The 26,326-nt window shown below is 34.9% G+C and overlaps 2 protein-coding genes, 2 long non-coding RNA genes and 1 other non-coding gene across 10 annotated transcripts; 3 read left to right on the top strand and 2 right to left on the bottom strand.

The window, feature by feature from the left end:
- Positions 1 to 805: 805 nt before the first annotated feature.
- Positions 806 to 6,329, top strand: LOC110854998 (zinc finger protein 729). Of its 6 annotated transcripts, none has more exons than XM_022103431.2 (8): positions 806 to 979; positions 1,345 to 1,803; positions 3,340 to 3,624; positions 3,772 to 3,802; positions 4,111 to 4,154; positions 4,275 to 4,308; positions 4,621 to 5,005; positions 5,786 to 6,329. In XM_022103431.2, the coding sequence occupies exons 2-8, from the start codon at positions 1,353 to 1,355 to the stop codon at positions 5,975 to 5,977; spliced, it is 1,422 nt and encodes a 473-aa protein (XP_021959123.1). In that variant the 5' UTR covers positions 806 to 979; positions 1,345 to 1,352; the 3' UTR covers positions 5,978 to 6,329. The 6 variants fall into 6 exon arrangements, with proteins under 6 accessions (XP_021959123.1, XP_035711597.1, XP_035711598.1 ...); XM_035855704.1 differs by having other exon boundaries at positions 1,326 to 1,803; XM_035855705.1 differs by having other exon boundaries at positions 808 to 979; positions 1,362 to 1,803.
- A 1,182-nt stretch (positions 6,330 to 7,511) lies between these two features.
- On the bottom strand, positions 7,512 to 7,583 carry Trnaw-cca. Its single transcript has one exon. It is a non-coding gene; the product is annotated as a tRNA-Trp (tRNA).
- A 454-nt stretch (positions 7,584 to 8,037) lies between these two features.
- LOC118436956 lies at positions 8,038 to 11,279 on the top strand. The gene is made up of 4 exons (XR_004835810.1): positions 8,038 to 9,044; positions 9,366 to 9,596; positions 10,802 to 10,902; positions 11,058 to 11,279. It is a non-coding gene; the product is annotated as an uncharacterized LOC118436956 (long non-coding RNA).
- A 711-nt stretch (positions 11,280 to 11,990) lies between these two features.
- LOC110854924 lies at positions 11,991 to 19,141 on the top strand. The gene is made up of 6 exons (XM_022103354.2): positions 11,991 to 12,233; positions 12,572 to 12,672; positions 12,921 to 13,074; positions 13,635 to 13,942; positions 14,646 to 15,965; positions 18,320 to 19,141. Exons 1-5 carry the CDS (start codon positions 12,140 to 12,142, stop codon positions 14,841 to 14,843), a joined length of 855 nt encoding a protein of 284 aa, XP_021959046.1. The 5' UTR covers positions 11,991 to 12,139; the 3' UTR covers positions 14,844 to 15,965; positions 18,320 to 19,141.
- On the bottom strand, positions 18,922 to 20,752 carry LOC118437015. Its single transcript, XR_004835841.1, has 4 exons — positions 20,472 to 20,752; positions 20,262 to 20,407; positions 19,730 to 19,928; positions 18,922 to 19,014 (listed from the first exon to the last, which is right to left on the bottom strand). It is a non-coding gene; the product is annotated as an uncharacterized LOC118437015 (long non-coding RNA).
- Between the last annotated feature and the right edge of the window lie 5,574 nt (positions 20,753 to 26,326).

The following is a 26,326-nucleotide window of genomic DNA, read 5'->3' as shown; positions in this document are numbered from 1 at the left end:
TAATTTTACTCTAGTTCATCTATAGATTAAATTGCACTAAAAATCTCAATTTGCCCCGACTACACCCCCTGGCGCCAAGGGGTGTGGTCGGATTGCCCCCAAAAGTTGATAGGATCCTCCCCCTGGGGTCATATGTATGATGCCGCAAACCGATTTCGATTATCTCGACCCGTTCTCCTGTTATCCTGCTGACGGACGGACGGACGGACGGACAGACAGACAGACAGTCTCCGCATAAAGTAGCCGAAGCTACTTAATAATTCCCTCGTGATTTCATCTCCGCTGCTCCTACGTCACATTCATAGCATGAGAAACTTTGCAGATAAGTGAGATTTTAGTGTAAAATCATTAATTCGCAATCTGTCGAAACTTATTGTTAGTGTAAAAGCTTTAATTCACAAACTCCCAAAACGGGGAAATCAGTGTAAAAATCCTTAAATACTCGTACACTCGTACATACACTCGTACACTTTACGTTAAACTCCGTAATTGAGCGTACGGTTTACCGTTACCAGACTCTGAGCATGCGTGTAGATGTCAAGTTACTGTGTGTACTAAACTTTTAATATAATACATCAAATATACTTGAAACCTCAAAGGGTGCACAATTAGACACTTGCGCCCCCCCCCCTGTTACGTGACAGGGGGGAGTGGGCCACCAACTTTTTGTGACACTAACGTGACATAGGGATGTGGGTGTCCAAAAAAGCCAAAATTTACGTTATGAAATTTAGTTCAGTTTTAAACTGTAGTATGAGACTTTTTCATGCATATGCAAACCCAACAAGCATTTACTCCAATGTCGAGGCGGCATTCACTTTGTTCCAATAAACGACATCAGCAGCTGACAAAAAAAATCAAGCTATTATGTATTAATACGAGAATACTTCTTTTTCTTCTATAAATTTCAATAAAAATTGGCCAATTGCAAAACTTAATTGGTACGATCTTCTCGTCATCCCCTACAGTTCGTGAGTAGGTAAATGAGCAAAATTTAAACTAGTAATAGTATTAATAATACATACATACATAAGTTTGTAAACGTATACACTTTTCTCAAACGTACTTATTTATCAAAATCTAAGAAAAATTAAATTTGGGTACACAAATAACAGTTACAAATAATGTAATCATTTTGAAAAGTAATTTACGCACCACCTTTTAAAGTATGTAAGTATTAAATTCTACTACGAAAGAAGAGTAAAGTTTACTCTGGATTTTGCACAATTTGCTTATTATAGAATTCATTTACTTTCGTTGGGTAAGAGTAGTTTTTTTAGAGTTCATATTTGCATTTCACATTAAAAAAGTATAAAATTCTAAAGGCAGTGTTTACTTGACAAGTGTCTAAAATGTCGAAGGATGACGGATTTTCAAACTCGGGGAAAAATGGGGGACACATTTTGGAAGATTTGCTTTCCTCCACGGTTCTCCTCGCCAGGACAAATTTTGTCCCCATAAGAAACCAACTTAACAACTTTCCCGTCAAAATTGAAGAAAATATAAGTTCCCCAGAAGTAACGTCGTGCTGTTCGATCTGCTCCGAATCCACGAATCTTCTCCCTCTGGCCGTCCAAGAGATGGAAATTCTGGCCAAATTCGTCCTAAGTCAGGAGCAAATTTCCCTCATTTTACAAACGGAAGATCATCCTCCCATTTTTTGCTGTAAAATTTGCTCCTCCGCGATCTTATCGTTGGCAAAATTGTCCACGCAAATTGAAAATATTACCATTTCTTTACGTGCCGTCATCTCCAGCAGGAACGGACTGTTTAATAAGCTGCGGAATGAGGCCAAAATTATTGGTAAATATGCAATAATTAATTATCTACTATACTAACGATAAATAATCGTTAATTCACGTAGGATTCGATTACTTAAAATAAGTACATTTAAAATCATTTGGGAAAAAGATATTTTAAGATTTTGTCCTTTAAAATTGCAGAGCAGGTCGTGCGGTAGGCTAAATTTTCAAAAATATGCACTGTAAATGTCGACACTTTTTGAGCGAGGAGACCTCAAGGAAACCTTCAGAAAAATTGATATATGTCTAAACTAGGTTAAAAACCTCACCGAAATTCTACTAATCTTTTCCCAAAATGCAAATTTGTCGTCCAGAATTTTAAAATAGCTTCGCAGAAATAAGAAATGAACAGGGATGGGCAATCCCAACAATTTCGATGGATTACGGATTACAGATTAATTAATTTAAAAATTATCAGGAGATTACTGGATTGGGATTACTTTGTTCCTGAAATAATGTGGCTTACTTGTTGGATTACTGGGATAAATTAATGTCGTGGATTACGGATTACGGATTACAGTAATCAGATTACGGATTATTATCTGGATTACAAAAATCTATATTTATGTATTAAAAGGGTGAAGAGAAGCGAAATCCCTTTATGGAAAAGTGTTGTCCGCCGGTCTGTCTCCACGATAACTTTAGAACGGTTTTCAACAAGCGGTTTTCGCCAACGGGTTTCTAATTTTTGAGGTACGGATGAGTTCGAAGATGAGAATTGTAGGTCATAAGGTCACGGCGCCACGGGTAAAACGTGTCGAATTTTTTGTTTTGGCCGTTTTAGACGTAGTTTCTGGCGAAAATTACAAAAATCTAAATAGTTTTGACGTCATATGACCGAGTGACCGTGTCGACGACGCCAAGGTCGAAAATGTCGAATTTTTGTCTTGATACTTTTAGACGTCGTTTTAGGCGGGATTTCAAAACTAAAATCTAGATATAGTTTTGGCATTCCATGACCGCGTGACCGTCTCGCTCCACCCCTTTGCTACATTTCGTTCGCAACGGTTTATTCTGAATAGCGTCACACTTATATTTCATGATGATGATAAGTTCAAAAAAGAAGAGCTTTGAATGATTCATCTGACAGTCGGTTTCTTGGGGCAGACAAAACTGTGTTGTAGTAAATAAACCCCTCTTAATTGTTCCAAAATTCTCTAAAATTTGCAACTCTGCTGAAAAATCCAGAAGGTAGTTTAAGCACTCAAGTTCAGCAAGTGACTCAGACTCTGGAGAAGTTGCGAGATGGAGCTGTCATGCCGTTTACAGGAGCAAAGTAATCCGTAATCTGATTACATTTTCCAATCTCGTAAATTGGGGATTACGGATTACATGTAATTTCCAGACCTAGTTAGGATTACGGACTACGGATTACTTTAAAATGTGAATTTTTCGTGGATTACTGGATTACGGATTACATTCAATGTAATCTGATTACTTAATCTGATTAAAGTAATCCTGGGATTGCCCATCCCTGGAAATGAAATGATTAAAGCTTATTTTGACGACTTTTCTTACTTACTGTCACTGTCATTAGAATCCTCCCAACTTGACGCTCATCAAGATGTCAAATTGTCCCCTAATGACGACCACCCCCGACTAACTGGATGGATTGAAGAAGAATTTTCCGTAAAAATCGAGCCAATCGAGTACGACGAGGATGACCATGAAATCAGTCCTAATCCAGAAGAAGATTTACCATTTTCGGGGTCTAATTGTGACTTCCGAGGGTCTAAATTCGCCTGCAAAATCTGCCAACCTACACTAACTTTCAGCACAAGGTACAACTTTGAACGCCACATGAAACAGAAACACCCTAAAAGTAAGGAAAATTCGATAATTATCCGGATGAGTTTCATGTATGTATGTCAAATGCATGAATACATAGTTTACGAATTTAAATATTTGTAATTTTCTTTTAAAACTTGTGCAAATTTTACGTCAGTGTAAAAAAACGTTTCTTTTGCAGCACCCATACCCGCAATTAGGAAAAGGAAACTGTGAGTTTTAATATAACACGTGCCCTGGGGGGCCGTTCATAAATTATGTCACGGGAGTGGGAGGCAAGGGGGTCGAAGGCTTCAATGATGTCGGACCTGTGTGATATATTTTAAGGAGGGTCTAGAAAATCGCGATTTTAGCGTGACATAATTTATGGATGCCACTTCTCTTAAAAAATTATGTTGCTCATTTCAAAAGTGAATGCACTCTGGATTTTAAATGGGTCCTATTTAACTAATTATAATGTAACACTTTTAATGATCATATAATTATTCCTAATACATCTTCTCATCATGATGAAATCCAGGAAGAAACAGTCTCGTCTTGAGGGGGAAAACGCAAAGAAATCAGGTAACATTATATAACTTTACCGCCATGATAATAAGTTTGTTACCGACTGATTGTAAACGTAGCTATTTTCAATATTTAATATGTACAGGCACACTTAATTATTTATATTTTGTTTTACAGAAACCTCAACTGCACCCCCAAGGAGGAAGAGACGGTGAGTTTTAACATATCTAGAAAGAATCTGAATCCCAATTAATTCATAATTTTTCCGAATCTGAATGCCGGCCGAAAATTTACCCAATTTTGAGTAAAATTGCCACCAAGGCAACTATTGAGTAAAATTTACCCTGAGAAAGGTAAAATTTACTCAAGGTTGAAAGATTTTTACTCAACCTTGAGTAAATTAAGCCTTTGTCAGGGTAAATTTTACTCACTAGTTGCTTTGGTAACAATTTTACTCAACTTTATTTACAGTGCATAATTATCCAACGTCTCCTTAAGTAAATATATCCCTCTATTTAATTAGACACATGCCCGCCCTCGAGAAACCACACCCATGTCCAGAATGCGAGAAACGGTTCATCTCCAGACCTGGATTACGTAAGCACGTCCGTGTCGTGCACGAAGGGTTCCAATCCACGCGCAAATGTGCCTTTTGTCCCAAAGTCTTCTCAAGCATGACGGCGTGGCAAAAACACGTGCAAGAATTCCACCACGTGGTCAAGCGGAAGGCGAAACGGTTTGCTTGTGACATGTGTACGAAAATGTTCATCAATTCGTCTGGCTTGATGCGGCACGTGGAACTGATCCACTTTACGGACCGGAAGTCCTGTCCGTACGGATGTCCGACGCAATTTGGGTCCAAGGCTGAGTGGGTCACGCATTTGGAGGGGTGTCAGGATCCAAAAATGGTAAATGTTCGAAATTTTCAGAGGCTTACACACTCTAAATAAAAGTTGTGGAAAAGTTTTGCCCAAGGTTAAATAAAAAAAGAGGATGACAACAATTGGGTAAAATTTATCCAATGGTTGGACCATGTTTACGCAGCAATCTCCTTTTTTACACAATCTTGGGTAAACGTTACACAATTTTATTTAGAGTGCACTTGAATGGTAGGGTGAATGAAGATAGACGATAGGCCATTCGAGTGGTAAAAACATGCCCATAAATCGACCGAAATTTCCAAATTTTTTGTAAATGCAATTTGAACATGTGCCAACAAGATTAATACACTCTTAAAAATCTAGTACTATCTGCAACATAATACCAAGTGGTATTCATACACATTTTTATGATTCAACCAAAGTGGTATTAATAAGCAATTTGTCTAGGAATAGGATCGGTATAAAATTTTTACGGACCGATATAATTTTTATACAAATCCGTACCAAATTTAATACTGAGAAATAAGGATGGCAACGTCCACATATTACGTTATCAAAAAATGTCGACGTTTTAGGCTACCCACCCCCCATTTTCCTATCCTACTCATGTTTACCTAACACGGGTAAGGCAAAGGACCCAAAACCACCTTTTTGATGACGTAATAGACGGACGTCCTTTAGCACAGAAATATTGGGAATTTTAAAGTCTTATTACTCAGAAATATAGGCAGATCGTCTATACACGTTTTTTCCATTTACCATGATTTATAGCTACATATTTTCCATTAAAAAAATTGTGTTTTGCAGAGTGCAAAGTATGGATGCGTTTGCTTGATTTGCAAAACCACGTTCCGCAACATAATTCTCAGGATGGAACATTTTCTACGAGAACATCCCAACGACGCGCATTCTTGTCGCCTTTGCGGTGCCAAGTTTGCGCGACAAGATGCCTTCTATTTTCACCGATGTGATGAGTACGAAGGGTTTGACTGGAGTTAAACACATATTTGTGTAAAAAATAAGCTTTGTGATATATTTAATTAATTAACTATTGTAGGTAACGGGACGTTCGTAAACTTCGTAACCCAAAGGGAAGTAGGTGGGGGGTCAGGGCCCAATGATATCGTGCATATGTGTCACATGTTAAAGGGGGTGGGTGGGTGTCTAAAAAATCAAAACTTTGCGTTATGAAGTTTACGAACTAATGCTCAACACTTGTAAATTTATTCATATTTAATGTTAATGTTAATTAGCTAATTATCCAATGTAGTTAATGTGAATTCGTAAGAAATGTAAATGATCATCAAAATTAATAACCCGTCGCAAACGCGCATACGGAAGTAGATTCAGATTCACTCCACCCCTACGACAGCGGGGGAACACTTAATTTCAGTGTATTTCATCCATTTTTTTAATTTCACTGAAAATCTCATTTTGCCCCGACAACACCCGCTGGCGCCCAGGGGGTGTGGTACAACTCGGGAACACTTAATTTCACTCTATTTCAGCTATAGATTCAATTTTTGTAAAAATCTCATTTAGCCCCGACCACACCCCCTGACGCCCAGGGGGTGTGGCACATCAGGGATACACAAAATTTCACTCTAATTCATCCATAGAATTAATTGCACTAAAAATCTCATTTTGCCCCGACCACACTCCCTGGCGCCCGGGGGGTGTGGCACATCAGGGATACACAAAATTTCACTCTAGTTCATCCATAGATTCGATTGCACTAAAAATCTCATTTTGCCCCGACCACACCCCCTGGCGCCAGGGGGTGTGGTCCGGTTGCACCCAAAAGTTGGAATCGAATAGGATCCTCCCCCTGGGGTCTTATGTATGATGGCGAAAACCGATTTCGATTATCTTTATCCGTTCTCCCGTTATCCTGCTGACAGACGGACGGACAGACAGACAGACAGACAGACAAAGTCTTCACATAAAGTAGCTGAAGCTACTTAATAAATGAAACAGACCCAATGTGAATGTATGCTGGTGATGCGTTATGTAATGGGAAGGAAAGGCTCCATGAGCTGGATTGTGTATGTACATATTTTTCATGTGTGATAATAATACTGATGCTGATTGTATTTTCTGTTTGGGTTATATAGTTTGGTTACAAGGTAAAATCCGAATTTTATATATCTGAATCAGTTCCTCCTAGTTGGAGGACAGAAAAGTCTACTATTACCAATTAGTCATGATCATTAAATAATAACTGCATTCATCAGAAACGCAACCTAAGTTGATCACGTCCATGCTTACATTACCCTTTTCGAACTACGAAAAAATAGCTCCACGTGCTGTAATCATGGATTGTCACTACTTGAAATAATTAATACAATGTCATTCTTAAAATTTATTGAAACATACGTGTCCACCCAATCTAAAATTAAGACGAATAACATAAGCTTTTCATACGAATTGCACCGATTAATCGCAAGAAGGTATATCACACATTTAGCGATATGTAAATTTTTATATACTTTACCCAACGATTTGGACAATAAAATGTGCAAAAAAGATGCTATGACCTCGACGTGATTTGAACACGCAGCCTTCCGATCTGGAGTCGGACGCGCTACCATTGCGCCACGAAGTCTTGGTGGAATAACAATGGGTCCGTAGTTGGACCAGTTTCGCTGCATTTATATCTTATGTAATTCATGCAGAACTTGTATTTTTATGATTAAACTCCGTTTCCCATTGGGGGAGTTCATCACATTGAGTACATTAGCCGATTGAGCCGAATTATTTTATGATTTGACACCAATTATTTTTAGTTCGGCGTAAAAATCATACAAAATTGAAAAATTTAAACGCCAAATTATTTTATTATTTGGCACTAGTTATTTTTATTTCGGCGTAAAAATCATACAAAATTTAAAAATTTAAACGCCAAATTATTTTATTATTCGACACCAGTTATTGTTATTTCGGCGTAAAAATCATTCGAAATTGAAAAATTTAAATGCCAAAGTATTTTATTATTTGACACCAGTTATTTTTAATTTGGCGTTTAAATTTTTCAATTTCGTATGATTTTTACGCCGAAATAAAAATAGCTGGTGTCAAATAATAAAATAATTCGGATAATGTACTCAATGTGATGAAATCACCAAATATGAAACGGAGTTTATGTACATATTCATGTACAGCTACTACACTGTGAGCAATCCGGTATAGTCATGCAGGTATTGATTTCTCTATATTGAAATTGTTACCGCTTGGTATTAAAATTATACCGGTCCGTAAAAATTTGATACCAATGTTGTAAAACTTTAATACCGGGTTATTACTATATACACGGTATTATTTATCAATACCACGTTGATAGAGTTATATATGAATTATTTTATTTTTATTATTTTATTTTTATTCCAAGTATTATTTAAATACTGGATTTCTAAGAGTGTGTGCCCATTTGGAAAGGATGTATTGTTACTTTTTTGAAATATTTCGGTTGTTGAGGCGTTAATCTCGCACATTTCAGCGATTCACATTTTGCAATATTTGTTAAAAATAATGCATGCCGCTTAAAAACAAGTGACGCGAGGATGACAACAATTTGTGCGTGAAATTAAGTTTCGCATTTTGCATGCATGTTTTTGCATTATTTTTAGTATTTTATAAATATTTACATACATATTACGTTATAATAAGCCCTTAAAATACTACGGTGCCTAAAAAGATTTACAATTATGAATATAAATATGTATGCATAAATACATGAGGTCAGATGCTATTAAAATTTCATAACAATTGCATGCAAAAGTTATATCGTCGATTTAAAACCCAATTCTCTCAATGTTTAAATCACTGGTCCTAAAAACAGTTCAACTTCACGCCCTCGCCATTCCACAACTAGCCACACTTTACATATGTAAACAGCTTTTCAGAATTTGTTATAAAAAATAAAACAATGCAAAAATTACTAAAATTTGTGTTCACTTTAGAATCCACCTCTCGCCAAAAAATGGTGCGGGTCATGCCATCCCTCATTTTAATGACTCTCTTTCTCTTGCTGTTTGTCCAGTTAAGCAGCCAAGAACCAAAAGAACACGTAAAAAACGAATTTTTAGATTTTTTACAAAATTTTTAGATTATGTTTTTTAAAATTTGCAGATTTTGTTCTACAAAATTTTTAAATTTTGTTGTAAAAAAATTTAAATTTTATGTTAAAAAAAATTTTTAATTTGGATTTAATTTTTTTTATTTTGTTTAAAAAAATTTAATTTTGATTTACAAATTAGTTTTGTTTTAATTGTGTTTTAAATTTTGTTTTTAAAAAAATTTTAAATTTTGTTTAAAGAATTTTTAAAATTTTGATTTAAATTTTTTTTAAATCTTGTTTTGTAAACTTTTTGCTTATTTTTTAATTCAGTGGGGACCATGGTTTTTGGCGTATGATCGCCGATATCAAAACTGCATCCCTGGCGGAAGCCTGTGCCACATGCGGAACGAGATTTCGGTTAAGCGATGCTGCCACCACGGGGACGTCCTCTGCAGGCAAATTGACCGAAATTGCAACTCTTATCAGACCACGTGTCAAGGATACTGCATCTCCAGCCCGACATTCCGGAGATACGGATGAAATGCGAAGTTATAATTTCCAGTATTTCGAAAATTACATAATTTTGACATCTAAATTTCCTCGATTTCGAAGATTGCATAATTGGCATCAAAATTTTCACTATTGGGAAAAATACACAATTTTGTCACCATTATTTCTGCAATTGCGAAAACTACACAATTTTGTCATCTTCTTTCTTCAGAAAATTTCCACAATTGCGAAAATTAATTACTATCCACACTTTAGTCATTTTATCCAATAAATTTCGATTTTAAGGGGTTTAAAAGATAAATAAATTTTGTACGAAAGTTTCGTTATCACATTTTATCCAATATTTCTTGGTTCGTATTATTCCAAAATTTAAGAAGATCAGAGACCTAAACAAATGCTCATTATTGTTTTCAAATTCATCCAATGACGTTTAAAAACAATGTGTATCGAAATCAATGTCATGGCCACATAGGTAAATATTTATTGACCTATGTGCATACATATGTAAATACATACTTCAACACATACACAAAACGATAGGTAGGTCCATCCCATTTAACTTGTGGAACAAAAAAATCGTTTGTTAACAATGAAGACATTTATATAAATCGGTAAATAACGTGTGCGCATTTAAAAATCAACAACCAAGGCAAATACTTATTTTGACAAGGCCAAATCATTTTTTGGGGAGCATAATTTCTTGAATTTATCCCATTTGCACCACAACCTCGGTGCAGAATTCGCTTATTGGTTCGTTTGCTTATTGGAAAAATTAAGGGTACATATTTATAAATGTTTTTTGAAAGATTGATATTTCTTTAAAATTGAGGGGATTCGTAAACGTCACAATTTAAATTCGTCATCCTGATAAATTATACTAATGACCGAGCTAATTGATCGCGTGCTTTCACTCAAATTTTAGAATTATATTTTTATTCCCATACATTATAGAATTCTGAGATTATAAATAGAATGAATCCAATTTAGAAAATTTGAAATCTAACTTTTTGAAATTTTGAAATACTTTGCTCAGAATGTCATTCTGAGAATGAAGACAAACAAGATGCGAACGACAAGATTCGCTATTTTCACGGAACTGCGCAAACTTCGCAGACAAAATCTTGCACAAATATTGCACACAAAATTTCATCCTACACAAATTTCGTAAATTTACATTTTCGACAAAACTGGCATATGTAAATTCCCCCAATATTTATTCCTTACATATTTATCATTATTAATTTCTGAATTTATAGACTAAACCATGCTCTCCCCACGTGTCGCAATCCTGTTGGTCGTCGTCGTCATGGCAACGGTCATGTTTTCCGGAGAATCGGATGCCCTTCCAGATCCACATGTAAATCAAAATTCAAATATTATATGTTTTGCAATTTTTAGGAATTTAAAAAATTTTGCCATTTATTATCAAAAATAAAAAAAGATATATGTGTATTGTCGCTGTGATGTCAAATTTTTGGGAATTTATAAAAGTTTTATAAATTACATATTTAGCCGCCATTGTTTGGGCGATCGATGGCACAGCGGCGTTGGTGGTACTGGCGGCGTGGCTGCACTTCGGGCGGGTTTAATTGTCACGTGGACCGCGGTCAGACCTTGGCGCCGTGTTGCCATCCGAATGTTTGCCGTTATGATATGGACAAATGCGATTCACACAAACGAGTCTGTGTCGGCCATTGCATAAACGTTTGGGGATGAAAATAAAATAATGCAAAGATTTCGGGACAAAATAAAATTTTTACAAAACATAAGCTTCTTTTTTCCGCATAAATTAATCGCATCATCTGTAAACTTTTGACTGATTTTTTTTTACATATTTATTAAAAACTAAAAACGGAGGTCTCTCAGCGTGTGGATTCCGATTTTTTGCCAAATTAGGGTCAAATTAACAGTCAATCGATCGCAAATTTAGTTAATATGAAATTTGCAAAAGGCACGAGCTCCTAATGCTGGGCAAGTTAGGCAGAGATATTTGCATCCGACTTGTAGAAAAGGCGCCATGACGTCGACAAATTTTTATAAACTTGCTGCGGGTTTTTCTCCTCTTTGTATGCAAACGTACCCAAGGGAGATGTGGTCTGTTGGAAATTTGATATTAAATTTCTGATGACACTAAATAATTCAAAATCTGTGAGCATATCGTAAATATTGCAAATGCAATTTTTTTAGAAATAAATTTGCAATATGACAAATTAATTAGTGACATTGAACCACTTAACCCTTTCTATCCTTTATATACTTGCTTGCATAAGTACTTATTTATTTACGTAAATATGTAATACGTAATGGGTTTATTCGCATAAATTTGGGGCAATTATATAACCATTCAAGTCAGACATAACATGGAACAGATAAGCAATAATCAATTAATTTGATTGTCTCCTGATTACGTTGACAATCCCAGCGTGACCATCGGAATGCAACATTGTGCAAATAAAGAACCTACCTCAATTCCTATTCAGGTCGATATATTGTGTTTATCAACCAGTATTCATTTCACGGCATAAAATCATATTCTTCCAGTATTATACGAAATTTTGGCAGGTTTTAGCCGAATTTGCAAATTCATACGTAAGATGGTTGATCAGGCTGAAAATAATTTGGTGGCGATAAGCTTAGAAAATGAGAAGGAAACCGAATGTCTAAAAACCGTTCGCGATATGATGGCAGGTATGCAAAACTTAAGAAATATAAATACAAAGGTTCTAAAATATGTACACTCTAAATAAACTTAAGTACAATTTACTCAAGGTTGAGTAAAAAAGAAGATGGCACAACCAAAAAGTGAAATTTGTCCAACCGTTGTGCAAAATGTGCCAAAATTTATTTAAAATATGTCCAAGAGGTGAGTAAATTTTGCACAACGTTGGCTAATTTTTACCTTTTGCTTGTGTCATCCTCTTTTTTTACTCAACCTTGAGTAAATTTTACTCATTTTTATTCAGAGAGTGTAAATATTTTTTGTAATAATTATGTTAATAAAATATTTATGTTAACGAATTTAACAGAAAACGAGAAATTAAAGCCAATGCTAAAATTTTGGCCAGACAAATTACTCCTTCTTCTAATCCGTACATTCGATTTTAACACTCCCAACATCTTAAGAGTGGTAAGTTTAAGTAAGTATTTAAACAACTGTTCGTTAAAAGAAGTGGTAAAAAATCTGACAGGTTATCTGATAAAATCTACAAAAAAGTGATTTAGACAATTTTAAAAACTTTTGTCGTTTTTTATTTTATGCAAAAAGTATTTTTTGCATAATTTTTGTTACCATATGAATTCTTTATGAATAAGTTTCACGAATCACGAACACTGTCTTTTTTGTCCTGATTGCATACATTTATTCCCATCCCACAGGTTAATTCGTTGCAAAATTGCATAACGGAATTGTACCCGGACTTATTCCGACTTATAAATCTGTCCGAATTGAAACCGATTTTGGACAAGAAACTCTTCACCCTGGTCAAGCACGCCAGTCCGAGGAATCCTGGCGTCGTGATGTTTCAATTTAGTAAGAAATTGTTTAAAAATTCACATTTACATATTCATTTATAACTTTTATTAATAATTTATTTAACAGAATGATAAATTATTCATTGATTACTTATCTGATATATTCATGATTCATTAATTATTAACTAAATTCATGAGTAATTAGTGAATGTTTTTGCAATTTTTTGAATTAATGAATTTTGAATTAATATTTATTCATTTCATATTGATTCATGAAAAATTCATGACTAATGTTATTCATGCTTAGTACATAGGGTACATTGAGAAATTCAATTTGAAAGGCGGTGTAGGGATAAAATGAGTCATAAATGAATAATGGATCAGTGTTAATTTTTCAAATTTAGAATAAATAAATTATGAAGGATTATTTTTTTCCAAATTTTACATTGAATTAATTCTGAACGAAGAAATATTTTTTGAACAGGTATGACGTATTCGGAACGAATGAATAATCAATGAATAATTTTTTAATTGAATGAATTTTTAATGAAAACCTATTTTTGAACAGGCATGGCGAATCACACTTATTTATATATTTGTATTTTTTTTAATGTCCAGAAAATTGGAAGCCTTCCGAAGTCCCGACAGACCAGTTGCTCGCGGCCGGAACCGTATACTACTACCAACTTGCCCGAAATTGTGAAGACATCCAGAAAAACGGGATTCTCGCCTTGATCGACTCGGACGGAATCGGATTTGCGCACGCCCGCCAAATTTCGTACGATCTGATTAAAAAGCTTCTTTACTGCATGGTATACTCGTCCCCAGTTCGAGTCGTTGGTTACGTTGTGTACAATAGTTCCTACCTCGTGGAAAAGATTTACCACGTGGTCAAATTTGCGATACCGGAGAGGGCAAGGAAAGATGTGAGGATATATATATTTTTTTCCATAATTTGTCAAAATATTGGGGGTATTCAAGTCAATTTCGTAAAAACAGAAACATATGTATCTTACCAAACTTTGTCATTTTGCGATTCTAAAACTAATTCGAATCTTTATTTTTTAACGCAATATGTATTTGTATGCGACACAAAAATGCATAGACTTATTATCTTCGTAAGCTACTTTTAGCAAACGCGTGAATTCTCAATGTAAATTTCAGCATTTGTATACAAAAAAAATATATAAGTCGTTCACGGTACCGATTTCACAAACACGGCAAAGCTACCAAAATGCAGGGCCACTGCGTGTAGGTGCCCCAAAGGGGCCTGGCCAGCGTTATAGTTCATGAGAATTTTGTCAACAAACATCTTTTTTTACAAATTCTAATGCAAATTTTATGTAACGAAATTCATACTCCTATGTATTAATCTACAGTTCGACAAAATGTATTGCGAAGCAAATAACGCGAAAACCCCCATTGTTACCTCGAAAAATGTAGGCGTTTTGTAAAATAATTTTACAAACTTTAATGTATGTACAAAGTTAAAAATAGCAAGTTTACAAAAACTTGTTAATTTTAATTTTCTTTCCGAATATTTGTACAACTTTGTAAACGTTGGCAGAGTGTGACCAAGGGCCTGCGTAAATTTCATCATTATTATTAAGTTTCCCACTACTTTTGTAGATTTATTTCCTCAAAAAAGACTTAACCGTTCTGCACGGGATGGTCCCTGACGCCCAATTTTTGCCAACTTCCATCGGCGGAGAGGTCCCTGACGACGCGGCGTATCAGGAAGACGCCGAGACAGCAGCGTTCGATGACCTCACGATCCAAAACCTTGTAACGGACCTACAGAGAGAGTGCAGATTGGGGAAGAAATGATGTAACGAGGCGAAATTCTACTTTAATTGATAAATCAGTTGTAAAATTATTAAATACAGAAAAAATTAAAAAATGTAAATTAAAAAATGATGACCCCCGAGCTTCCCAAAAAAATATATCCTTGGCAAAAAAAAACCTGCCGCCTGTCACCATCGGCACTAGCGTATTTACTCATTTTTTACTAAATGTAATCAATCAGTCCTTGTATGTACGTATTTTTTGATGAATCAATTTCACATGTATGGAAATATGTAGTACATATTTATGTAACTCTTATCTTTGTCAAACAACTAATTCGCAAATACCAATATATTAGTCAGGCGTTTGTATTTACTCACCTGTCCTGAGTTATCATTTGACAGATCAATTAATTCAATGTCAATCAATTGGAATAATTATACAGCCACTACACATATGTGATGTAACTCCTCAAGTCCTGATATTTATTTAGGTTCAAAAATTTAGATGCGTACGTGAGGTTTGAATATGTAGATAAGAACCAGGCCAACTTAATTCATGAATTGCAAACTTATTAAGACTGTATTGTAAAATTTGGGTAGCGAATGTGTGGGGAAAATTTTCAAAAGAAATTAAAAGTTAACAATTATAAAATAATTAATTTACTATCGGGCGAAACTTGTACATACCAAACGCCCTGAAATAATCCAAACTAACTAAGAACTAATTCCTGGCAAGCAACCTTGAACGATTAACATGTTTAGAGAAAGTGGTAATCACTAATCTTGTCTCAAATTAATTAAACTGTCATGTCAAGTGAATGTAGTACAAGTATCGCCTTATCGCAAGAAATTCAGTGAAAATTCTATCCGAGCAATGTGAATAACGCAATAGATAAGATTAAAGGACAGAAATAAAATGCGACCGATTTTGTGAAAGGGTCACCAGTCAATTACTCTACGTAAGCCTTGTCACAATGTTACTGCGACTATTTTCATTCGCCACCTGCTTCCACCTTGCACTTGGCTTCGTGCAAGAAATTACATTTTACATGGAACCTGACTTCGGAGGAAATGGGTTCCTATTTCGAACTAAAGAACCTGCCCTTGCTCCGTGCCACTCGATCCAATTAAGCGACGTGAAATCATATTGCTATAAAGGATGGTAAGGATTACTCATTAAACTTCAAACTTATTTTTGTTTATTTCTAGCGTCGTTAAGTAATTCTTTTTATTCTAAGGTGAGGTAAAAAACTATAGTTACAGTTACACCTTAGTATGCATTCCGACAGGTCTCGAAAACTTTGACCGCGCCCTACAGCCAAGGGGGTGCGTTTTAGAGAAAAAAATAGAGACCGAAAAATCAATTACGGACCCAATCTAGTGCTATCTTTAGGGATTTTTCGATATGTCCTCCCAGAAAAAAGTTTTGATGGTGGTGAATGGTTGCGCTTCGCAATTTAAGTATGAAGGAGACTACCTACATAGCTGTGTATCTAAATTTATGAAAGATCGCCCCCACTTTACTATAAGGGGAAACAAGAATTTGGTCGATTGGTTGAGAAACCAGCGACTTTTCCTTATGACGAAAATTTCCGAGTGGTTGCTATATATTAACTATATACCCTCGCTATAATAGGAATAATTTATAGTCTTACAAGGGACACTCACGACCTGTCGTTTGAGTCCAGGGTACCCACCATGCTTTTTAGAATCTACTAGGACCCCAGATGAAGGATTCATTCATATTTCCGTGTAAAACTCATATTTGGCGCCGTGCCGTGGCGCTAAATTCGCCAAATTTCAATGTTTTTATTTTTGAAACCGCCATAACTTTTGAAATCCTGGGCGGATTTTCAAAATTTTTTGCAAAAATCATGACAAGGAGTTCAACTTTCGTATCCCATGAAATTTTTTCCAAAATTTTCGCTTTTAAATTTTCTTAGAAATGAGGGTTCGTCGGAAAAATGCTAAAAATATTTCAAAAATTAGAAATTTTTTATTTTTATTTTTTTCTCATAAATTTGGACTTTTGTGATCATTTTAAGCATAAAATTTTGAAAATCCGACATAATCTGCAAAAGTTATGGAAGTTTGAAATTGGTCGAAAATGCAAATTTTTAAGTTTGGCGCCACGGCACGGCGCCAAATATGAGTTTTACACGGAAATATGAATGAATCCTTCATCTGGGGTCCTAGTAGATTCTAAAAAGCATGGTGGGTACCCTGGACTCAAACGACAGGTCGTGAGTATCCCTTGTTAGCCCGTGCCCGGGCTTATGGGACCGTCATCTCTGTCCGTGAATACGATAGCCTTGCAATTTTGCCATATGCATATTGGGCAAAGTTAGGAACAATTGTTCGAAAGTGGACGAAATCGGTCAAATGGTTGACCCGTTGGGGTACCAGATTTCAAAATTGTCATAGAAAGCTGAAATTTTGCATACAGATTGTTAGTGGCTCCTAATAGAAGAATATGAAATCAGATTGGAAAAATTCTTATCTGGAGGGACCCAATGGGGTCACTCATACTGATTTCTCAAAATCATCAAATCGAGTTGTAATTTAGTACAGCGGTTTCTAGTCGCACCTTATGGCAGAATATGAACTGGGATTGGGAAAATTTAGTGGTTATGAATATCAAAATATATCTTTCAACTGACACTTTTAAAACATATGCTGTAAATTTGAACGAATTAAATTAGCTACGATATCCGCAAGACTAACGGTGTAAATGTTGCTTTATAGCGTACAATAGTGGTTATATTATATATTTGCTTTTAAAATTCAAACCTAAAAAAGAATTAAATAAAATATAGCTTGAAAAAGTAAAAAGTTCTAAGGTGAGGAGTGCCCTTAAAAGTACTAAACAAGCTCCCTCCGCCACCCAAATAATTTTACTTCGCCTGGGCTGTCTATTCTATGCAAAATATCGATAATAATACTTCGGCGTTACATAAGAAAATAAAGATCAGATTTAATTTCTTAGTCCAAGGTTAACTTTTGAATTGGTTAATATCTAGAACATTGCTAGGAGGTAAGGGTATTAGCAATTATGATCATTTGGTTGTAATTATTACATATGGTCCGTCCCCAAATATTTATTAATTACTTGTATAACTAGCTCGACATCGTGCTCGTTGTACATTCATGTCAGAATATATGGACGGATAAACCGATATATTTTAAACCTATAGTATACAATACAACCATTGTTTTAGATTTCTTAGGTGACTCTTTGAGCGACTTATTTACAACGTATTTTTATTTGCAATAGATATTTTGCATGGAATAGACAGCCCAGGCGAAGTAAAATTATTTGGGTGGAGGAGGGAGCTTGTTTAGTACTTTTAAGGGCACTCCTCACCTTAGAACTTTTTACTTTTTCAAGCTATATTTTATAGTATTGTAACAGTAAAATAATATCATCTAATTTTCCTGATTTGTGATAAAATATTAGTTGCATATATGAATGTTCAGGAGTTCAGCGTTACGAAAATATATCTCATGGTTTAATAGGTGGAACGGATTTAATCAAACAAATTACGCTAATGAATGGACTTTAAGTGTAGCATCATGGGATGGGACAGTGATTTGCAGAAATGGAACACCCCTTCCAACAATGTCGTTGAGGCATCAAGGACCCTTGGAGACAACAATACCTTCCGTTTCAATTTATAGCGGGACTCGTACTACTGGTGTGGGTGGAATGGAAAGAACTTTTACTGCCTTAGCCGCGACCAATTTTGGATTTCTTCCTACGTACATACATGGCCCTATCGGGAAGGTCGAGCTGGACTGGTTTTGTCAACGACGATTTTACGGGAAACTCTACCTGCTTCTCAACTTCTGCACTATTAGCACAAGTAAATTTGTCCGGAAAGGAGATAAGGTCCTTAGTCAAAGGATGTGACGCCAAGTATGAGAGCGAGTACTATGAAGCTGATAAGCATTTGTGAATATTTTTTTTTGAAGCAGTAACACTCGCTTGTTTTTGGCTATATATTTTAGGGAACAAATGTTTTAATAAAAATCATGTGAACCAGTGACAAACATTTGTTTCAATCTATGTACGTTAATGTTTACATATTTGAGAAAAATAATACTTTAATAAAATTTGGTTGTTGATCAGAAATGTTGGGAATCAATATGCACATTCAAGGGCCGAGACAGCAGTGTTGGACGACCTCATAATCCAAAACCTTGTGGCAGACCTGCAGAGAGAGTGCAGATTGGGGAATAAATGATGTAAAGGTAACGACGAGATTCCGTTTAATTTCATATCAATATGTATAAATTAGTTGCAAAAGTAGTAAAATAAATTCCGAAAATGATGACCCACGAGCTCTCCAAAAATATTTCTTTGGCAATATAATGTGCTGCTCGCATACTCATTTTTTACACAATGAAATAAATTCGTCGGTGAATTTAGTAAATTCACCGACGGATTTATTGAGATAACATGTTCTTTTGAAATCGAATTAAAACATGAAAATTTACAACGTATTGAAAAATTTTCACGTGGCTAAAAAAAATTATTTACAAACTCCGCTCATGGCGAAAAAATTTATGCCAATGGCGGAAATAAACATCTAACCTTCTCATTGTGAGAAGAACGTACAATAATTGCGAGGTACAGCTTCATCTCGCAATTTTGCAAAGGGAAAAGCCCCTAAATTTCTATGGATTAGGTATGAGGCAATAATATTTTTGTTGATATTGAACTTTAGGTAATATCGAAACTGATGTAAAAATATTAAATTTCTCAAATTGTTGAATTTCAGAGGCAATTTGTTGACAAGTATCGATTTTTTTCCCATTAGAAAGATTCATGTTAAAAGTTCATTCACGAATGTTTCATTTTAGCGAGACATTTTTTAACCACCCTGTACATTGTGTAAATATGTGTAATTACCCAAAAAATTTCACCTTTGTCAATTTTCGTCATCGTGGCTGATGCAGCTTTTAAAGTGCTAGTTTGAGGGGAGGACATTGGTGGGGTAAAATTCTTAACAGGATTATCCGCCACGTGTTGGCCGGTATTTTGAGGTTGTTGCACTATCTTAGATTCTACGTCTCTCTTCACCTTCTCAAATTTCCCCTGGCGATTTCGAAACCATTTTGTAACCTGTTAATTACAACTTTTAATTTACGTCTCTTCACTCAAAAAAATTCCAAACCATCAATAACCTGTGAATCACAATAATTTAGTCAAAAAAAGTATGAATATTTATATTAGGGGTACTCAATACCTGTGCAACCTGCTCAAATAAAAAAGTAATCGCATTAGCATACATACGTATGTATTTACTGCTCTGACTGACTTGTAGGAATTTGCGATTTTAATTAATTATTATCAACATTGACGACAAAATTTTTAAATGTTGAATTTCAAAGACGGAAACTCTAGGAATTTTTCCCATTGGAGCGTAGAATTTTTAATCACCTTGCAAATACATACCTGTGCAACCGAAATTCGTCCTATTCGTTTCGCCAAGTGGTCCACCTTAATGACAGAGAGGCCCTTTTGGCCTCCGAAGCGTTTCTCCAATTCATAAAGTAGACTTGCAGTAAAACCCTCCAGGTTATTCGCACGTTTTTCAAATTCTGCGTAAAAAAACTAAAAATAATTAGCGGAAATGTAAATATCTACTCAGGACGGATTTTTCACCTGAAACGACAGGTTCTTCACGTATTAAATTACTCCTTCACAGCATTCTTAGAAATCCAGTATTAAATTGATACCAAGCGGTCTTCAAATGGAAGTCGGACAGTTTGGCGAAAAATTCCGTTTAGCGAAAAGAAATTTCACCCATTCCAAGGCATTTTTAACACAAGGTTTTTGAAGTACCATTTGGCGAACAAAATGTCACATTTGGCGAAAATGACGATCATATGATATGCTGAATAAAGAATCCGATTCTAACTTTGCGCAAAAATGGTAAAATTGGAGGGATGGATACGTATGTAAGTACATAACAAATTTATTTGTAAATTCAAAAATTATTAATTTCTAAATGCAAAATAAATTTGTAATTCATCCATCTTCATTTGTAATTCATTTGTAATTTGTAATTCATCCATCAAACGGCATTTACAAAGTTGACGTGAATATCTACACGACGAGTTATTTCAATACTAGATCCCTTATAGTAGGGTTGCCGCGGGTAACGGGTCGGGTACCCGTTACCCGCATACCCGCACGATTCTTGCGGGTACCCGTTATCTGCGGGTAGCGAGAACTACCCGCACGGGTATCGGGTAGTTCAGTTTTTATTTAATTTCCGACATAAATCAGTTCACAAAGAAAGTTAGCAGCAAGTTAGTGCATTTACCAACAAAAGCTTCAATTTAATATTTATCACTTCAAAATTTGCCATAAACTAGCGCTTATAGCGAGCGTGTCTTTTTCGAAACCACAGAAGCCTACGGCAGCCTCAAATGCTTTTCACGTTCCGAAAATGCGGATAAATTATTGTTTCTCAGTAATTCTCAGGTATATGTAATTTACCTGCTGTAAAATATCAGTTGTCATAATAATTTGACTTGTGTTTGTGTGTATGTATTTTGTAAGACCAACGAGATTTTAATTTATGCTTTGAAGATGAAAATTCTTAATCAGATTGAAAGCAAAAATTTTATTGCTAGCAATTTTTTTAATGAAAACTTCATTGAAGTCAAAATTTCAAAAAATCAAACTAAACATCGACCTTTTTTCAAGGTACACCAAGATTCTCTAGCGAGTATTTATATCAGAAAGTCCAGCAAAAAATTAGGAATCGCGTGATACTTTCCGTTGAGTGCCCACTTTGAAGAAAAATATTGGCTGCAAAATTCAATTTTTAAGTAAATGTTCTGCTTCCTTTTCCTCCACTTAACGAAAACTAAGGCTAACTTTGAACTCTGCCACCCAATAGTTTTCTTTAAACGGGATATTCAACGGGAAGATAAGTGATAATTTCTAATTTTTGGCTTGATTTTTTGATATAATTTTGATATAAGAAATTCAGGTGTAGCTTGAAAAAGGTTCCATTGTAAGCCAAAAAGTTTGGTTTTAGAAACATCTAATGACATCTAGCAAATTATCGCATTCATTACTTGCACAGCATTATCTCAAACTACTGAACAACCCAAATGAGGAAATAATTGATTAAATCAGAGATATTCTGAAGGTTGGTTAGTTTTTAACTTAATTCTTATAACGGGTAGCGGGTAACGGGTACCCGCACGGGTACCCGTGCGGGTACGGGTAGTTGGGCAGCGGGTAACGGGTCGGGTAACGGGTGGCATTTTCGCTACCCGCGGCAACCCTAGCTTATAGTATAATTTTTTCACTTTCACCATTAAATTATGTATGTAATTAAGTTAATAATAATTAAATTAAAACTTTCCAAGTAAGCACTTCATTTTTAATCCGCTCCAAGCAAGCGTAATACGCGTAGGATCCCAGGAATAAAATAACGTTCAAAATCATCCACAATTGATAAGCGCAAAGGGTCACAAACTCGTACGTCGCCAGTTCTGCGGGGCTCCATGTCGAGTCGATTTTATGAGATGTGTAGGCTCTTAGATAAGCTATCACGTTCGAGAGACTGACAATGAGGAGAACACCGTTAACGTAAGTGCACAACAGAAGCCCTACTTTACCCTTGCGCTTATCAGGCTGCATTTTGTAAGCCTGGCAAGCTTTAAGTTTCCAGAAGAGTTTTTCTGAAAATGTTTAACCTGGGTGAAGATGAGTGAAGATCAAAAAAGAGAAAGTCAGCTGGAGCATAGCATTTAGAGTACACTCTAAAAAAATGGTACTCATTTGAAAAGTAGATGCATTCTGAATTCTATATTAAGTTATTCCAAATTCATATTTAGTAACGTTAATTTGATAAAGAGTAACGTTTAGGCTGGATTTTGTATTGTTACCAGTTCACGTTCATTTTACTGGTCATGATCATGACAAGTCATGCATGATAGTAAATAATAATGAATGTGAATGAATTTCCTCTCTTTTAAATAAAAATCACTGAAGGATTCCCTCATTTCCGATGAATGACTGTGAGTGTAAGGATTTCTCTCATTTCATTTTTCACTCTATGCTTAATACATGGGTGCGAAGTGTATAAGAAATGAAGTCAGGTGAAGTGAAATGAAATAAAATGTCAAATGTGAATGGAAATCTTCCGTCAGAAATCCAGCTGACTGACGTTTGAACGAATTAAAAATTTGAGCAAGTATAGTATATTTGCAATCTCGAGTTTATTTAGTCTTGAAAAGGGTAACATTCTTTTTAAGAGTGTACATATGCGAAGGGTGAATTTCCTTTGTTATATAGGTATTGAAAGACATGTGCAGTTCATACCCACTTCTGGTTCCCTTTTTCCATGGTGGAAGTGGGCATTGAAATAATGTGAAGCATTTGGGAAAACTTTTATACACGGAGAGATCCATTTGACTCAAATTGAGCTCCAATTTCTGAAAAAAAACGATGTATTGGTTTCTCACTCATAAGCTGTAAAACTGTATTTATTTACCGTGAGAAATAATATGGGTGCGATTATCGTGTAGCGTATAGGTATTTTGTATGTATTTACACTCTTAATAATCCGGTAAAGTCACTCAGGTAATGGTTTCTCGGTAATAAATTTGGCAATAATATTTTACCAGGTAGTAAAAAAATTCGTTACCATGATGGTAAAACTTTATTACCAAGCGATTATCTATATACCACACGGTACAACATGTCATTACCAGTTTGGTAGAGTCATATAATTGTGCTTTTCGGTAATGTTTATTACCAGATTATTTACAGTGTAGGACTGCCAATGAGTTCGAGTCAACTCATTTGACTCATTGGGTTACTGAATTGAGTTGAGTTCGAGTCCACCGTATAACTCGACTCACTTTGGAATGAGTGAGCTGAAAAATAATGAGTTTGAGTTGAGTTACGGAAGTTGAGTTCGAGTTGACCCATGAGTCAACTGATTAAGGATTTTTTTACTGCCAGTTTGTCCATTTCTAGATTTTCACCTTGATGAAAGCAAGCTGCTAAATCTCTAGTCAGCGATTTGTGATAAAATTATTCACATTTTTCGATTTTTCACATTTGCAACCTCGTGAATCACTTTCTCTCCGAATATTTCAAGATTGGATTTGCTGGGCCGGTTGAAATAAAAAAAATAAAAAAAGTGCAATAGTCTAAAAGTTTTAAATCCAAAATTACACTATTAACCTCTTTCAACTTTATTTATCTCGCTTAAAATTTCCGTTGAATACGATATTGAATTCATAACTACATCTTGTAGCAACCAATTGAATTTCCTGGATTTTGTGTAAAAACCCAATATTTATTTAAACCAGTTTCCAAGTTTTTGGCGATAATCATGTACTTTCCACTTTTTAACATTGGTCGGTATAGGGAAAATTCCAGAATTTGTGAAGAAAAATATCCAAAAAAGTTAACTTTTTACCATCGTAATCATACACCGATTTGTTGATTAGCTTATCGAAATTAACACAATATTTTTATATTTGTAGATTTTAATCTTCTGTAGGAAATTATGAAAATTGTAATTGGTGACTGGAAGTTGGTACCAGATTACATATTTTTTTCAATTCAATCCCCAATAACATTTTCCAATCATGTTTAAATTTCACTGTAATAAAAAAAACTCGTAAAATTTTCACAACTTTTTCTCAAAGTTTCACCTAATGAAGGAAAAAGTATTTTCCGAGAGCTTGATGAGTGATTTTGTGTAAATAATAAATTCGGGAACTATGTAAATGTTAATATTTGTAACAATATATTGTTATTTATAAACGATAATGTGCATATATTTATTTACAGTTTGGCCATATTACATACATATATTTGATGAATCATGATGAATGCAGTATTAATTATACATTTTATGAACACTTCGATACTTAGGAGCACATTGTATGTAAAAGGAGGGGGTCAAGATTCTTCCGCCACGTGATACCAACGTTGTGCAACAAGTCATAAAAGTACATAGTTGAATTACAAATACAACTACATACGTTCATTTCATGTAGTTAAATTCTAACTAATAGTTAGAATAGAGAGTAGTTAGACTTTAGGATATTATATCCTAAAGTCTAACTACTAACTACTTTTAACCATGTTGATTCAATTACCCTTTACCCTGTCTCCTTAACATAACAACCGATTTTTACTATATATTTATTCAAGCTAAATAATAATAATAATAATAATACTTTATTCACTGCATGTTTGGTAGAAATACATTTCAAAAGAGATCATTCATACCCTGAAGGTTAGGAAATACATGAATGTCTTAGGAGAGGTACTTCACTAGTTGCCACCCACAGACCTCGATGCCCTTTGGCTATGTTGGAGCATCCAATGAGTGAACAACAACCCCCATGTGTTTTGATGCCATGGCCACATTTGCGCCCGCCACACCCACTTAAAGGCGTCAAAAACACGAAAAAATCCCTGTTTTCACTCAATTAAACCCTCGTCAAAAATCCGATTTCTATAGGATTTTGAAAATATTGCACCATTATACTCCAAGATAGTTGTATTATCATATCCAATATCAAACTCAACTTTTTTTAAATTTTAATTTTTTCGAAGACGTACCCCTGCAGGGGTACGTCTTCGAAAAAATTTCCTGACCAGGGCCCTGGTCAGGAAATTTTCGAAAATATTAAAAAAAAATGCATTTTGGTGTCGAATATTATTAAGCAACTCTCTGGGAGTATACTGGTGCAAAATTTTCAAATTTCGATCAAATTTGGATTTTTGGCGAGCGTTTTAAGATGGTGATTTTAGAGTTTTGGGCGCCTTTAAGTGGGTGTGACGGGCGCAAATGTGGCCATGGCATCAAAACACATGGGGGTTGTTGTTCACTCATTGGATGCTCCAACATAGCTAAAGGGCATTGAAATCTGTAGGTGGCAACTAGTGAAGTGTTCCTCCTTAGCTGTAGTCATTAAATCATATCAAAAAATCAATTATATAAAAAAAATCAGAAACAAATTTGCAAAGATAATTTATGTGAAACTTTTGGTCAGTAATATATGGTTTTTTAGTTTGGTTTTGAATTTTTTGATAAGGTTGTTCAGCCTTAAGACTTTCTGGTAAGTCTCTCCATAAACGTCAATTTGGCCAAATTGTATACAGAACAAGCCAATCAGTACACATTTACATCATACATGTTCATATTCATTCATTTAATGATGAATCAATAAATTGTTCATTCAATATTCAAAATTTTGAATGAATATTTAATGAATATTTTATTCTGATTTTTGAATAAATGAATATTGAGTGAATACCTATTCAATTCGTGTGAATAAATAATGAATGAATATTTTTTTCATCATTCATTTTTAAATTAATGCTTATAACATATGTAGGAAAAGTTGAGAAATTTATCTAATACTGTGAATTTTGAATAACATGAATAATGAAGGAATGGTGAATATTGAATAAATGTTGAATTATTAATGAATATTCTTTTTTACAAAGTATGAATGAGTGAATAA

The sequence above is a fragment of the Folsomia candida genome, unplaced genomic scaffold, assembly GCF_002217175.1.
Source record: "Folsomia candida strain VU population unplaced genomic scaffold, ASM221717v1 Fcan01_Sc011, whole genome shotgun sequence".
In the NCBI taxonomy this organism is placed as follows: domain Eukaryota; kingdom Metazoa; phylum Arthropoda; class Collembola; order Entomobryomorpha; family Isotomidae; genus Folsomia; species Folsomia candida.
Note: the sequence above shows the minus strand (reverse complement) of the source record. Positions and strands in the feature narration are given on the sequence as shown.